The sequence below is a fragment of the Mastigoproctus giganteus genome, chromosome 5 (assembly GCF_048544385.1).
Source record: "Mastigoproctus giganteus isolate SK-2022 chromosome 5, ASM4854438v1, whole genome shotgun sequence".
NCBI lineage: Eukaryota > Metazoa > Arthropoda > Arachnida > Uropygi > Thelyphonidae > Mastigoproctus > Mastigoproctus giganteus.
The window spans coordinates 211,319,844-211,335,323 of NC_143579.1; the positions used below are offsets into that span (position 1 = coordinate 211,319,844).

Genomic DNA, 15,480 nt, shown 5'->3' on the forward strand with positions numbered 1-15,480 from the left:
TCAATTCCAATTTGAACTTAACCAAACTATCAGCCTCGACCACCGTGGCACGCAAGTCATTCTAATTATCTACAACATGCTGTTGTAGTTGTTAATAAAGATTTAGTAGCAGTATTAGAATATCTAAATGATGCACAGAAGCAGATATTATGCATCTCCAAAAAGAAAAGAAAACCAGTTTCATTATTCCCATCATGGAAGACTGCTGATCCAATTCTTGAACTATGCCAAACTCTCTGCTTGAGCCATTTTGGGAGGTGATTTGTTCCATTGACCTGCAACATGCTGCCTAAAAATAAACTTCATGTTGCTCTCTAAGATTTTATTTTTGTGCCTGTCCCATACCAGCATTTTGTGCCTGTTCTTATTTCACATACCAGCATTATATCTCCCTCATTCATATTATTCATTCCCTTCTGAGCCTTATTCACCTTGACCCTGTAACCCCTAAGGTGACTAGTTGCTAAGTGCAGAGTATACATTCTGTGTTGTTTTTTTATATTCCTAGTGAAAGACAGATCTGTATATAATCAGGTAATCTACAAATCGCTTCTAAAAGAAGCCTCTTTATGGTTGAAGTCTCTCTAGACCATGTGGATATGCCTTTGGTTATCCTACATAAAGACCTATGATATAAAATTTAGTCTTTCTCAGCACTGCAGCCACCTTTGCAAACAATTTACCAAAGTCTCCAGAGTTTTAAAAGAACAGCATCAACGTGTTCATGGCTGATGTTATCATTAGATATTTCAGTAAATTCATAAAATCCAGTATAAATAAATAAATTTTCTGTTTATACTCTGGCACGACAACCAAGTCAGTAGAGTTTACAATAAATCGTCAATACAAATATTTATCGTATTTAGTAGTCACAGGCTTGAACCCTGGTCCATTCAAGGAACATGTGCTATACCTCTCGCTCCTGACCACTCGGCTACGTCAGTATACACTATGCTTCTACAGTTTGGTCAGAAGTAGTAGTGGTAGTAATGGAGGCATGTGATGCAAGAAAGCAAGCGTATGAGCTTATGTAGCATCAGCCAAAAAAAAAATAATAATAAATAAAAAAACCCCAATTTCACACATCCATTCCCTCTAAAAGTTTGTCCAGTTCCTCCTTGAATTTATTTAAGCTATCAACTTCCACGACAGATGGAAGTTTGTTCCGGCAATTAACCACCTGCTGGCTAAAGGCAAATTTCCGCACGTCTATTCTACAACTATCTTTCCTCAATTTGAATTTATGCCCCCTCAGGTTCATAATCTGAGCAAGCAGAAGAATCCCATCAGAATTCAGCGTGCTCAACCCATTCAAGACCTTATATGCCTCAGTCAAATCACCTTGCAGGTGCCTAGTCTCCAATCGCTGCAATTTGTAAAACTTAAGCCTTTCTTGGTAAGAGTACCCTCCCTTCCCCTCACCAATCTTGTTGCCCTTCTCTGTACACTCTCAAGCAACTCTACATCCTTCATAAAATGAAGCCTTCAGACCTGTACGCAGTACTCAAGGTGTGACCTGATCATTGCCTTATACAAAGGGATAATCACCTCCTTTTCCCTACTAGCAAAATTCTGTATATCATTGACAATACCCCATGACCTGCTCTTACAGCCTGTCTGCATTACTCAGAAAACTTCATAACTGACTGCTCAATTACTCCCAGATATTTTTTGTTTTCTACCACCCTAAGTGTAGTACCACACAGTTGGTACATTTTTCTGGGATTACTTCTACCCATATACAGTACTCTGTATTTGTCAATGTTAAACTTCAGTTGCCACTTCTCAGCCCATCTGCCCAAATTTTCTAGATCCTGGTGCAGCAGCACACTGCCATTACTGTCATTAACAACCCTGCCAACCTTTGTATGATCTGCAAACTTCGATGTTAAGCCTGATATATTTATCAATATCATTGATAAATATACAAAATAACAGTGGGCCCAACCCAAACCCTCGGAATTCCACTAATAACATTATTCCACAAAGAGCAGCATCCATTGATTGCCACTCTGTCTTCTCCCACTCAACCACCCTTTTATCCATTGTAGCAACTTACCCTTAATACCATACTGCTCCAATTTGTACAGTAGTTTTCCATGTGCAATAGTGTCAAAAGCTTTCCTGAAACCCAAGTATATGTTATCAAAATTATTTTTTTGCATCCAGTTCCTTTGTAACCACATTATAGTATCCAATTAAATTTGTCAGACAAGGCTTTCCCTTAACGAACCCATGCTGTGTTTGAATTATTACCGCAGTCTTGTCTCCAGCTCTTCAAACATGTGGCTGCACTTGGCTGTTGATTTTATTGCTGAACCTTTTTTAAGTCTAGCATTGAACCTGCAAAATTCAGATCCTTTATGGAGTGAATGCCTTAAATATGCAGTCTTTCATTAATGCATTAAAAAAAATAATTTAGTCTTGAAAACGTTTCAACTCTATTAGACTGTCCTGATTAGTGGGCAATCATTGGTTAGCAGATTTGTAGAACTTCTAGGAGATCCTAGAAGCTCTGGTCCATACTGATTCCTCTGTTTAGTAGACTGTGATATTGTGTATTATTTGTTTACTAACTCAATTATACCAAACCTACTCTACAAAGAAGATCCTTTTATTTTTTATAACATACCTTTTTATATTTTATGTAAGCTCCTCTTGTCATCTGATTGGATATATCAGGGCGTGTCACTGTGTGTATTCTTGGCAATAAACTGATTGAGTTCTAAAATTTTTCAGATATGGTTGCCTGGTATGAATGTTAAACTAAATCACATAGTACTAATGGCAATATAAGGAAATTTATGATAATCTAAATAAGGTAATTTATGGTAATCATTTTTAAATACTTCTATCTGTTTAAATGTATTTTAAGCAGACAACAGTACTGATAGAGACAGAACTTCTTAATTAATTTTGTTTTATTATTGAAATTATTATTAATTCAGTAATTCTGTTTTACTTTATTTTTAAGAAACTCACCTCACAAATCCAAAAGTCCGTCGAAGAGGTAAACAAACAGTTCCTGATTTGCCACTTGTGCTGGACACTCCTCGACAGCGGAAAAAAAGGTTACTTTATGCTGATGTTGATGAACCAAATGTAAAAAAAACATCTGGACCAGTAAGTATCATCTTGGATTGTTAAGTTTTTTTTTTTTTTTTTAAATACTTCTATCACTCCTCTCCTATGTATTATAAACCTTTGATAATATAAAATAAGTACAATGCATTAATTACAGTTCTGCTGTCAGAATGTATAGTTATATTATTGTTATATTATAGTTATATTATTCAATCTTGGGGTATTGTGCCAATTTATTATTATTTTTTTATTAAAGGGATACCTTCTACATTTAAACTTCTCATTGCCAATAAAGAAAATACTTAAAAAAAGTAAAGGATTGTTGTTTCCATATAACTTAAAATAAATATCGAAAGTTAAATTTTTTCTTTTAAATCCATTCTTATATTATAATGACTTGTATAAGTGAAATGTACATAAACATCTCATATAAAATACAGTGAGGTGCAATATGGAAATTATTTGATGTTTAAACTAGATAGCATCTTTTCTTTGTAAAACATTTTTATTGTTACTATTGATTTTTTTTTTTTTTTGTGAATATTTTATGAAGCAGTTCCTGTTGTAATAAATATGCTTTATAGTCCTTACTGTTAAAATGTATACAACAGCAGAGCATATTACAGTATATTCTTGTTAATTCAGTATTGTATTATTCGAAATGCAATGTTTTTCAAAGTCATTACTGTTCTCTGACCAGTGATATAGGGTTTTAAATGCATTTTAGTATGAATTATTCAAAATACATCTATAGCAAGTTCAGTCTGAATTGGATCCTACAACTTGTGAATAGCTTGTTGAATTCAGATGACTGCTAAATCAACTACTGTCAAACATTGTTATAACAAAATTTGCTTGTTTATTGTGTATAGTATTGTTATATAACATATGGCACCCTTCACTTCTACATTTCTTTTCTTTTCCAAAGGAATCATGCAGAATAACGGAGAATTTGCATAACTACAATTCGCCTTATGGGTGCACATGTAATACAGGTTACAGTAATGTGGTATTTTCATCAGTGTAAACAACGTGAATGTTTTTTACAATTTAAAAAAAAAAAAGATTGCTAACAATACAAAACGTGATTTCCCAATACACATGCTGTGCATCTTTAAGACTGCATGGAAGCACTCAATTTGAGGAAAAATGAATGTCCTTCAGATTAAAAACACTTTCATATTTGGAGGATTTAAAAAAAATTGACTATCCTTAAGGAATTCACAATGTTATGTGACATCTTTTTCAACTTCTTGCACATAATAATAAAGATTGCTGAGTTTTGTTTTTGCTGCCATAAAAGTTATGCAGTCTGTATATACCATCTAATTATGAAAATTTTTCCCACAGCAAAACTAAAAGATCGTTAATGTTTTAAAGGAGAATTATGAGAATTCTGCATTGTGTTAATAGAGTACCTGACTTGTAATTATTTATAATTACAAGTCAGGTAATTATTTAAATTATTTATCTTGAATAATTTATTCCAATTCTGAATTTGTACAGATACTTCAAATGCACTTCAAATTAACCAAATGTAATTACTGTATTAGCCATCAGCTTTATGATGTAAAACAGTTTTGGAAATTTTAGAACTTCCTAGTCATACAAGCATGTTGATACTCTTAGTATCAACATGCTTGATAGTAGTAGGACACACACAGTAGATATTTACAACGGTATGCATAAATTCTGATTCTTTGAGATTTTGTCATTGAAAAAAAAAAGGTTTAAAAAAAAATGGTTATTTTAATTCTAAATAAATATGAACAGTTGAATTTAAAAAAAAAAAATTTTTTGTCTATTATTTTCCAGTTAAGAAAAGTCACCAAAAAATGTAAAGTTAGTAAGGAGTCTTCATGCAGAAAAAGTGGTGAAAAAATTAAACACTTGCCAGGCTCTGGGCCAACAATTCAGCAACCAAAAAAAGTGTCTTCAAATGTAGATTTATTAACAAGGGATAAATCTTTAACTGCTTGCACCACTAAATGGAGGGCATCATCAAAGGATGTTGGTTCATCAGATTATCAGATTCCAAATCCAGAAGAAGGAAAGACATTTTTAAGTTCATTTTCAAAAGAAACTAGTAATCATAGCTGTGATACTGCTGATGCTCCTAATCCTGTTGAAATGGTGGTCAAATCAGAGCCAATAGACTATTCAGCACCTAATTTCCTTTCCCAAAAGGAATCTGATGAAGGTATAGCTATTTACTTTTTTTTTGTTTGAATGTATATTTAGGAAAAAAATACAGATCTTATTATTGGTAATTGCATTTATGATGACTATTAATCATCCCACTGACTATGAATTTAATTACAATATCCTTTATAATAATGGTTGATATGGAAATGTCTTTTTCTTATCTGCTAAAGACAAAAAAAAAATAGTAATTACTTATACTTTTCTTATCATCAAAAAGGGACTCAATTCTGCATTGAACTCTACCAAACTCTGTCTCAGCTTCTTTGTCAGTTTATTTATGCCACACTGCCTTGAAAACACATAGCATGAGATCATGCCTTCTCATACTCCCTAAGATTTTGTATTTGTTCTCCTGGTTCTTTTCTCTTCTTCCCTTCCAGTTAAAAAATACTTTCCTCATTCATCTTGCACATCCCTGTCAGAACCTTATTCAACCCAATCAGATCCCTCCCAATGGTGTCTAGTTGCTAGTCTTTTTTAGTTCACAACCTGGATTCAATATTCTAAGTCCAAGATCACCATCTTATATTGATAACTAATATCTAAACCTCTTTTGAAAAGGTTTCAAATTATTGATAGGACACCATGTTCCTCTTCCTGTGTGTTTGCGCTGCATGGTACACTTCATATTTAATTTTATCATAATCACCAAATGTTTCATTTTGAACCATCCTAAGTTATTCCCGCTTCCCACCCAGTCTATAAGTTATTTCTGTGTTCTAGGTGCAAGACAACATTTAGAAGCGTTAAAACTACTTTTTTTTTTTTTTTCCCAATATTATGCCAGATGGTCCTTGCCAAATTCGGGCAATCCCGCCATACATAACAGCATTACAGTTACAATTCATAGTATCATAGAGAAAATGAGGTACATCCATTCAAAAGTAGGCAACAATGTCCAAAGCCCATCTTGGAACCCTCCAAGATGTATTTCTCTCTGAAACAATTTGGCTGTCATTGCCCACACATGGTAAGCTACCACCTATAATTAAACCACAGTTGCCATTTAAATGGTCCAAATCATTTTGATGCAGACTGGTCTTGTTATAGCCATTAATCACCCTTCCAATCTTCAGATCATCAACAGAATTTAACAGCTGTCTCTACACTCCCTCATGTGTTATTACCAAAGATTAGTAACAAGAGGTGGGGGTAAGTTTCCAGCACTGATCCCTGAGGGACTGCACTTGCTATGCTAGTCCACTCTGAATTCTCATTTATGATTGCCCCAGGTCCACCAAAATATCATCCCTGTAAAAAAATTTTTCAAAGTAATACTCAACAACTCTTTCATTGCACCTCACATGAAAGTATGTTTTTACTATTTGTGTGAATTTCTATAAAAAATTTATCTTTATTTTGATATCATGTACATATATTGAACATCCTGTTCTCCTCAACTAAAGAGTTTCAAATTTTGCCAACCCTCGTAATATATAACATACGATCATTCCATAATAATAAGATTTCATGTTTATCCACCACAGATGAATAAACACAAAAAGGAATGGGGGGTCAGATAAGGTCAGATGACAGATTGATGTTATCATTATAATATAGTTTCATTTCAGTTGTACTGCAAATTTTAAAGCATTTTACTACTTATTGTTCGTGTTTGAAACATTTTGTTAGTGTCTTTTTATTTATTTATATATATAGTTAACAACTGGCTACATTCAAACAATTCAGATGATGATGAAGAGGATGATAATGAACCTCTGAAAGTTGATGATATTGATTTTGATCCTGCAGCAGTGTCCACTTCTAGATATCAGTCGCCTGGTGTTGAAGAGCTTCTTTGTGTAATAAATGCCAGACGTATGTGATGTGTGTTTTTATTTTGATTTTGTTATTAGGAGAAATGTATATACACCAGTATTCTGATTATTATGAAGAGTTTGAGAATATTGATGTTTTCTGTGAATTTTATTTCTAAAAAAATAAAAAATAAAAATTGAGAAAGAGGGCATTATTAATAATATTAAATTAGATTGAATTAAGTCACAATAATTATGTATGCTTTTTATAATAAAGTGACTACAACAAACAAAGATTGAAGACAGTCTTTTACAAGATATTAGTTTTTCAAGTTTTGAGTCTATTGCTTTGTATTGCCTAGGTTGCACTAAATAAATAGTGCCTCTTCTGAGGGAATATAATGTAATGCTCTGATTGCTATTTTAGACATTATTGCCATCTCATCTGTGGGAAGCCTGGTATCCATTAGTGCAGCACTTGGCAATCTAGTGATGGTTTCATTCACAAGATGAGAGATAAGGCATATAGAGTGAACTCTGAAAACTTAGAGTGGTATGAAATAAATATAAAAAGCATACATAAGTACTTTTATTAAGCTGTTTTAGTGTTGATTGCGGTCCTGGGGAATATCTAAGGGTACAAGCATTGCAAGATCGAGACTATGCTGCCAATAAGAATGCATGGCCCATTGTTAAGCATTGCTTTGGTATTTTTTCTGCAATGAAACAGCTACAGTGAAATTTTCTAACTCCCCTGACCACATTGACCATACCAAAGATAAATGGAAATTTATTTCTCAGAGAGATATAATGCTCTAAATTTACAAAATAATTTTATTTACATGATAGAATATCATAATAGTTATAACTAAAAATAGGTAATATAACAGTTCCATTTAAATCAAGGGCTTATTTTCATCATATCAATTCTGATTGGCTCCCAAACAGAGCTGACTGGTGAAATGTCCATGTGGACTGCTCCACTAAATTAAGTCAGCTTACTTTTTAAGTTGGCGTCCTCTTACATATTGGATATATGCAAAGACTTATTATTTTAAATCAAAGTTTAAAATGTGATATTTGTATTCCTATTGTTTCAAGTCTCTTGATAAATAATTAATAAACAGCAAATCCTTTTATATTTTGAGACTTGCCTTTCTGATCTGTGTAGAAGTTATAATGAAATGGAGGTTAAAATTTGAAAATTAAATTGATAAGATCCCCTATGGGAAAGTGCACCCTTTTCCCAAAAGAGATTTTATGAATTTTAATTTTCAAATTTTACCTTCCTTTTCATTATAAAACCTTAAATTCATCAGCCCATACAGGTTACAGAGGTGAGCCTTTTAATGTGGAAAGTTTTTGCTGTTCTGTTTGTTAATCAAAATTTAGCTCCAACATTTTAAACATTTATATCCCATTAGACATTTCATCTTTGGTTGTTAGACATTGGTAAATTTTCTTTGCTTTCACACAGATCAAGAATGAAACAATCTGTCTTCATCTATGTGAATTCAAGCGGCCTGTCCCTATCTTTTTAAACATTCTTCTTTCACCAGTCAATGAAGAATGCAATTCAGAAATACTGGCCATCTTTCTGCTGCTTTTAAATTTTTACTTTCAATTGACAAACCAAAAATGTGAATGTGTGCTTATGTGATATCATTTAGTTTAATGTAACCCATTTTGAATTGTTTGCATTATATTTAAACCATCTGAATTCAACAAGTTATTTCCTCATTTAATAAAAGATTTTCATATCATAATTATTTAAAAAGGGAATGATATTATAATAGTATTTCATAGCAAGTTGTGGTGGTTATTTTTTATCTTATAACCATTCCAATTAATGTATTTAGCAGTTGCAATGTGTATTTATGTGAATATCATTTAATACCATATAAGTTAGGCGCCTCCGTAGCCAAGTGGGAAGGAGCAGCAGTGCGTAGCACATGCTTCTTGATTAGACCGGGGTTCGAGCCCGTCACCACCAAATACAGAAGATGCGGAAAGGTCAGGGAATGACCACCGCATATCCTGGAGCAATATGGCCTTAGTTGCTAATGCTCCTAAAAACCAAATAACAAAAAAAAAAAAAAAAAAACCCCATATAAGTTAAAACTGTAAATCATTTTTCCTCATCAGAGAACTTCAAGATACTACTAGTTTATATTAATTAATTATAATTGCATATATGTATTTCAGATCAAACTGTGTGAAATTGTTTGTTATTTAATAATTTATCATTAACTCTCTGTCTTCTCATCTTGTGATTAGTGTGGGTTTGTACTGTCAACCGATTTCTTCATTTATGTTTATTGGCTGATTGTTTTTGACTGCTTGCAAGCAATATATTCACATAAATAATGGTTGCGTGTATTGATTTTCAGTAGATGATGTACATTTCAATTCCAGAAAGAACAATAAAATGCCCAGTTGGCTGCAGTTTTGTGACAGAAATCATTTGCTGAAGGGTTAATTGCATAAATCCACTGAACAACATTCTTCCAAGATAGAGGTTGCTGAAATGAGATGTCACACAGGGCATTGTTTTAAAAGCTATGTTTGTTCCATTAAATGCCTAATTGCTTATGTTTTCTTATTCACTGTCTTTAGCAACAGTTATTTCAACCAGCTGTTATTGCTAGTTGCTTTATGCAATATAGGAAAATATCATAGGAAATTCCACTGCTTCCCTAGAAGCCAACACAAATGGTATTAACTACACTGATAGGTGGAATATGGCCTAAGTAGCCATTGCACCAGAAAAATCCAAAAAACAACACCCACCTATTAAATTCCAGTTTCCAAAATTTCCCTGATATGAAATCAGTGTTGTAGTAAATAATTTGAGAGTGCCTTCTTATAAATTGTAGTAATAAAACTGTTTATACTCAATAATTATTTTATTTCCCTTAACATCTATTTGCTGTTTCATTTTAATACTGAAAATTATTTGCATTTTTTCTGCAGCATGTTATCAGAAATTTTTTAAAAATAGTGAAAATGGGGAAGGTTTAAAAATAGTGAATATGCAGGTGAATACAATGATAGTTAAACTAATTCAGTTTTAATTGTATGTATTTCATTTCTAAATATTCTTTATTTTAAAGAAGTGGAGCCACAGAAAGAATCTGATATAGAAACAGAAGAAGCTTGTGTTGTTGTTGATGACGAAAATGACAAAGAAAATACTTATGAGGATTCGCAGTCAGGGAGTACTGTCAAAAGCAAAGATAGTAGTCCAGAGGACAGTGATGAGAATAGCAAAACTGATTCTGTTGTTGCTAGACCACGCGAAGAAGCCAGAAAACAGAAAGCAGTAACCAAAGAAATGCCCGAAAGAAAAGAAAATGAAGAATCAAGACCAAAGTAATATCATGAATTTATTTACTGACTTATATAATTTTTGATTTTTATCAGTATTTTATAGTGTATAGAGAGTAATTATAAAAGAGTGTCAGGGTTCCAGATACTTGGCTGTAGTTTTATGCTGTGATTCTGGAATAATAATCTTAAAATAGGCACTTGAGTTTGACCTCCAGTTCCAGTATGCAAAATAATATATTGCTCTTGTTCCTTCTACCAGATATTGACATTGGATAAAAAAGAATGAAATAAGATATGGCAGACCAATGTGCATAATTCAATTTTTAAGTATAAATGATTAATTCTAATTATTTGTTTTTAAAAATATTTTTGGAAACATGCAGTATGCCTGTGGATCGATTTCTGGGGGTATTGTGCAGAATGTGTTATTTAATTTTTATTCACACTTCTTTAGACACAAATTGTTCATTATATTATATGTTATTAAATGGTACTTGATTTTTATGTTAGTGAAGCATTGACAGTGACAGTAATGATATTTAATAGCATACAATATACAGCTTGCGACAGTCCAACTTATCTTTTCCCGAGAAGAGAGAATATATATATTCTATTGTAAAATGCATAAAATAGTATATCTTTACAATTCAAATTCAAAAATAGTAAAATTTAAAAATGTTTCACATACCGCTTTCTCTTAAACACAACTGTTGAAACTGAGGTAGTGTGTGTTCACTGTTAGTGTTGGATAAGCTATAATAATAATATTAGTCAGTTTCCAAAAAGTGGTAGCAATTAAATTATCTATATCTTTATTGTTCTTAATCCTTGACAGATATGCAGATTTGCTTCTCACTGACAGATGCACCTTGGGATCAGGTATACCATTCTAATACTTTAAAGGCACCTCCGTAGCCAGGTGGGCAGGAGCAGCAGTGCGTAGCACACGCTTCTTGATTTAGACCGGGGTTCGTGGCCACCAAATACAGAGGATGCAGAAAGGTCAGGGAATGACCACCGCATATTCCCGGAGCAATATGGCCTTAGTTGCTAATGCTCCTAAAAAAACCCAAAATAACCAACCAATACTTTAAAATATCGCATCAAAAAAATTTTAAATTGTTCGCTTTTTGATGCCGCACTCCAATCTATTATGAACATGATCATGAATAATCCTTTTTTTTTTATATTAAAAGCATATGCTTTAAATTGTATTTTTAAAATAAAACTCCCCTCTTCCAAGCTTTAGCCCTTTTTTTCCCCCTCCCACATGTTGAAAAACTCCTACATTATCTTTACTGTGAGTGAGTGAAACTTGAAAGAAACAAAAATCAAATATCCTACTCCGTGTTATTAGTGGTCCGTCTCAGTGAGATACAACAGTTGAAGCCAGGCAGTACTTTGATTGGGAGATGCATTGATCAAAGGTGACAGTAGCACTCTTTGGTAACTGGATGGGAAAGATCCAGCTAATGCTAAATTCTTGTTTTTCAATGCAAAACAATTAATATGCATGAACAGGCTTAAGAAACCATTGGTTTTTATATTTTTAAGGCCAAACTTTTCAATAACAAAACAGTTAATGATGCAGATCGATCAGAAACACAATACTTGAGGGATTCATAAATTGGCATTGACATCACTTATATAGATTTTATTTAAATTAGAAAAAAAAATCAGCTTTATCTGGAGGGACTTACATCATAGGGTTGAATTTTTCTTTCAAAAATTAATACAGTCAGGTGATTAGACCTAACATGTACTAAATCACATCAAAATTATTGTTGAAATGCTCTTCCAGCTGAAAGCTGACCTATATTAAAACTTTTCTGGAAAGTTGAGAGGAAAGGTGATTTCGGAAAGTTGAGAGGTATGATTTGTTTATATTAATTTATATCACACATTTAGGCTGGCCTGCAAGCCTGGAACCATAGAGAAGCGTGTGAAAATATGTTCAGTATACACCATGCAAACAGAACAGTGCGAATGTTTTGCCAGGCTAGGAGAACAGCTTGGATTATTTGAGGTACGATCTCACTGACAGTTTGTTTTTAATATGCTCAACATTGATTACTTTTACATCTTTGGATATATTTTTACAACCTGTTATCATTGGATATCTTCGAGGTGGCCCTAAAAGTAAAAGTATAAAATTAAAGGATTGTGGTGACCATTTCACTGACCACCTCCTTCAGAAACTCTCAATGAAGGTCCACCATATTCTTTATCCAAAAGTGGTCATTTTCTCGAATTTCACTTGTGACTTGCACACATAGGTATGAGTAATTGGAGACCGTTCAGGGTGGTGTGCACTGAATATGCTTGTAACTTCTTGTTAACTCTGCTTTCACATAATAGAATTATTTCTACATGCTTCCCTTTATTCAGTGCCATCATTCACAACTGCAACAAAAATCAAAAACTCTCAACAAAGTGCTTATGTTTCCAGACTTATGGGACCCTTTATTGTTATTATTAAAACGAAATATTATTATATTTCTTGGTGAGTATATTCTCTCATAAAAGATATTGCACTAATATTGTTAACTCTGTTGGAGGGATCACACAGGTATGAAGTTGGCATCCTTCAGAAGAAGGGCTGAGTTATGGTGTCAGTTAAGGGAATAGATGTGCGTGCATGCATATGTATCCAGATATAACTTTATGCACTTGACTGTTAAGTGATAGATGATTTTTCCTCAGCTGGTAACCTTTTTCTGCCACACCTTCCATTCCTTTAAAGAAATATGGCACAAGGTGGAAGCCAAAGTGAATGGCCAAAGAATTAATGAAATTAATATTACAAAAGAAAGCTGTTTAGGTTATCTATAGATTTTCAAGAGATGCTGTTTAATTTGGAATGGATAAAGTAGTTTGTAATCTAGGTTACTTAGAAAATGAGACTGGCTAAGTCAAATTATGAAAAGAATTTGACAAAAGAGGTACAAACAATTCTTTACAAGTGTGACCACTTAAAAGGAAAGGTATGAATTATATTGGCTCTCTAAAGAGGAACAGCAGGATCAGTATAGATGATCCCAAGAAGATGACCAGTGGGTTTAATAGGTTCTTTGCACAAGAATGTACTCTTGTGAGGAGGGGAAAAAACTGTTAATTCAGCACAGCAGCTAAGGAGGTCCCTCAGTCCTTATCTATTTTAGTGGAGGCACTCAGGTAATGTATCAGGATATAAGAAATGTGTAAATATTTTTTCCATATACAAAAGGGATTTTAAGAGTGATCTAAGCAACTATATTACTCTTAAAGACCTGCAACTTTAATTTTAATGGCAGGAAAAATTATAAAATCTCTGATTAAGAATGCATTGTAGTGTCACATAAATATAGTAATGATTTATAAGTAATTCACAATGCGGTTTAGTTAAGGGAAGATCTTGTCTGACCAATATATTATGAAGTAGTAACTGAGGAACCAGATTCAAGGAATAAATTGGATATTACTTAGATTTTAGAAGAGCTTCCCAAGTTATGTACAAGTTTTGTTCTTAAGTCAAAAACGCAGTCGTAGACATACCTTAAATATTATATACAGATCTGGAGGCCTCAGTTCAGGCAAGATATTAACTCACTTGAAAGTGCACAAAGGAAGGAACCTGGTCTGTCTGTGAATGCAAAGAGATATTCTTTTTGAAGTACCCTAAAAATCATAATCTGGTGCTTCAGTCAGCATGAAATAGCTGGATTTTGTCAGAGCAACATTTTTCCACTCATAATGCATCATGTTCTAATGTGCTCATTTGTGCACCACTTGTACTGCATAGTCATTTGACTGATTGTGGCCCATCTGTTATACTACATGATTCTTTTCACCCTCCACATCAGCAAGATGCCTCCAACTATGGGACCATCTTTGGTTGAGTGTTTTCTGGTTGTTGGACCATTCTCAATACACTGTGCTCTGAGTTACTTAGGTTGTGCTGTTGGCCCACTTTCTAGCTAAATTGCTTGCAGACATATGTATACACATTTCCTTATTATTTGATTACCTACTTTGTATAGTCTAGTATGGACACATTACTCTCTGATGGAGCAGCCAATTTCTGGTATAATGGGGTGTGCCTAATAATTTAGCCATGCAGTGTATTCTTAAATTTTAAATTTAATTATACACTGTATAGCTAATATGAACAATGGTTCAAAGTGATAACTATAGCATGGCCAACTGGCATAATTTGCACAGTTCTGGTAAGAAATATGGCATGGTTTAAAGCCTTAGTAGCTGTGAACTATGCTACTTTTCATATTGGATATCCAGCAATTGCAACCACCTCGAGGAATGCTATTCTATACTTTTATTACGATCAGAACAAAATAACAGCCAAGATATATATAGCTTGAAATCCTGAAAATTTTTAAATAGTTACCCTGTATGGTCGGTGTTTATCTCATTGCTTGTAATTTACAAGTCAATGTTTAATTTTAATAATTTATAATTACTATATTTTCTAAAATACCCTGTGCACTTTTTTTTTTATTTAAAAAAAAAAAAAAAAAGGAACCAAAAATTTGGGTGCACAACTTACTTGCAAATTTAATCTGAAGCTTGAGATCTTTCCTAAGGCTTCGGCCAGATGAACAAATGAAAATGTGCTTTTATTAACTTCAGCATTTTTATTTGCCCATCTCGCCTTACCCTAAAAGAAGTATTTTTTTTATTATTGATATTTATTAAAACATGACTTGGAACATTGCACTGCATAAAAAGTTTAGTCTTTCTTTTGAAAATGAATATTTTTTTGTTTCCTAGAAAGATGCATAGTTCAGTAGAATGTCAAGATTGTATGATTTTTGATGTAAATGAAGCAGATAGATAACAACAGCAATATTGTTTACTGTATAATGGAAATGAAAGGTAGTGGATAATAAGGCAAGTTAATTTGCTGGCTTCGCTTTACCCATGACAGAAATATTCTAGCCAACTTTGTGTCATTCAAAATTCTAGCTAAGTTTGGCAACCTTTATTAGTGATTGTAATCTATAAGGTATTGTGTATATGAGGTGTGGCAGTAAAGTTCCTGGACAGGTGCTCTTGCAGTCATATTCAATGAAAATAAATGGAAGTAGTATGTTGTAGTTCAAACTTC

At 33.1% G+C, this 15,480-nt stretch overlaps 1 protein-coding gene across 1 annotated transcript in view; it reads left to right on the top strand.

Annotated features, from left to right (window-relative positions):
* Atac2 (Ada2a-containing complex component 2) overlaps positions 1 to 15,480 on the top strand; it is a 95,257-nt gene that overhangs the window by 39,392 nt on the left and 40,385 nt on the right. Inside the window, exons 5-8 of the mRNA XM_090373682.1 lie at positions 2,975 to 3,123; positions 4,900 to 5,284; positions 6,949 to 7,107; positions 10,160 to 10,418. Of these exons, the coding sequence (XP_090229808.1) occupies positions 2,975 to 3,123; positions 4,900 to 5,284; positions 6,949 to 7,107; positions 10,160 to 10,418 (952 nt within the window). The remainder of the gene's footprint in view (positions 1 to 2,974; positions 3,124 to 4,899; positions 5,285 to 6,948; positions 7,108 to 10,159; positions 10,419 to 15,480) is intronic.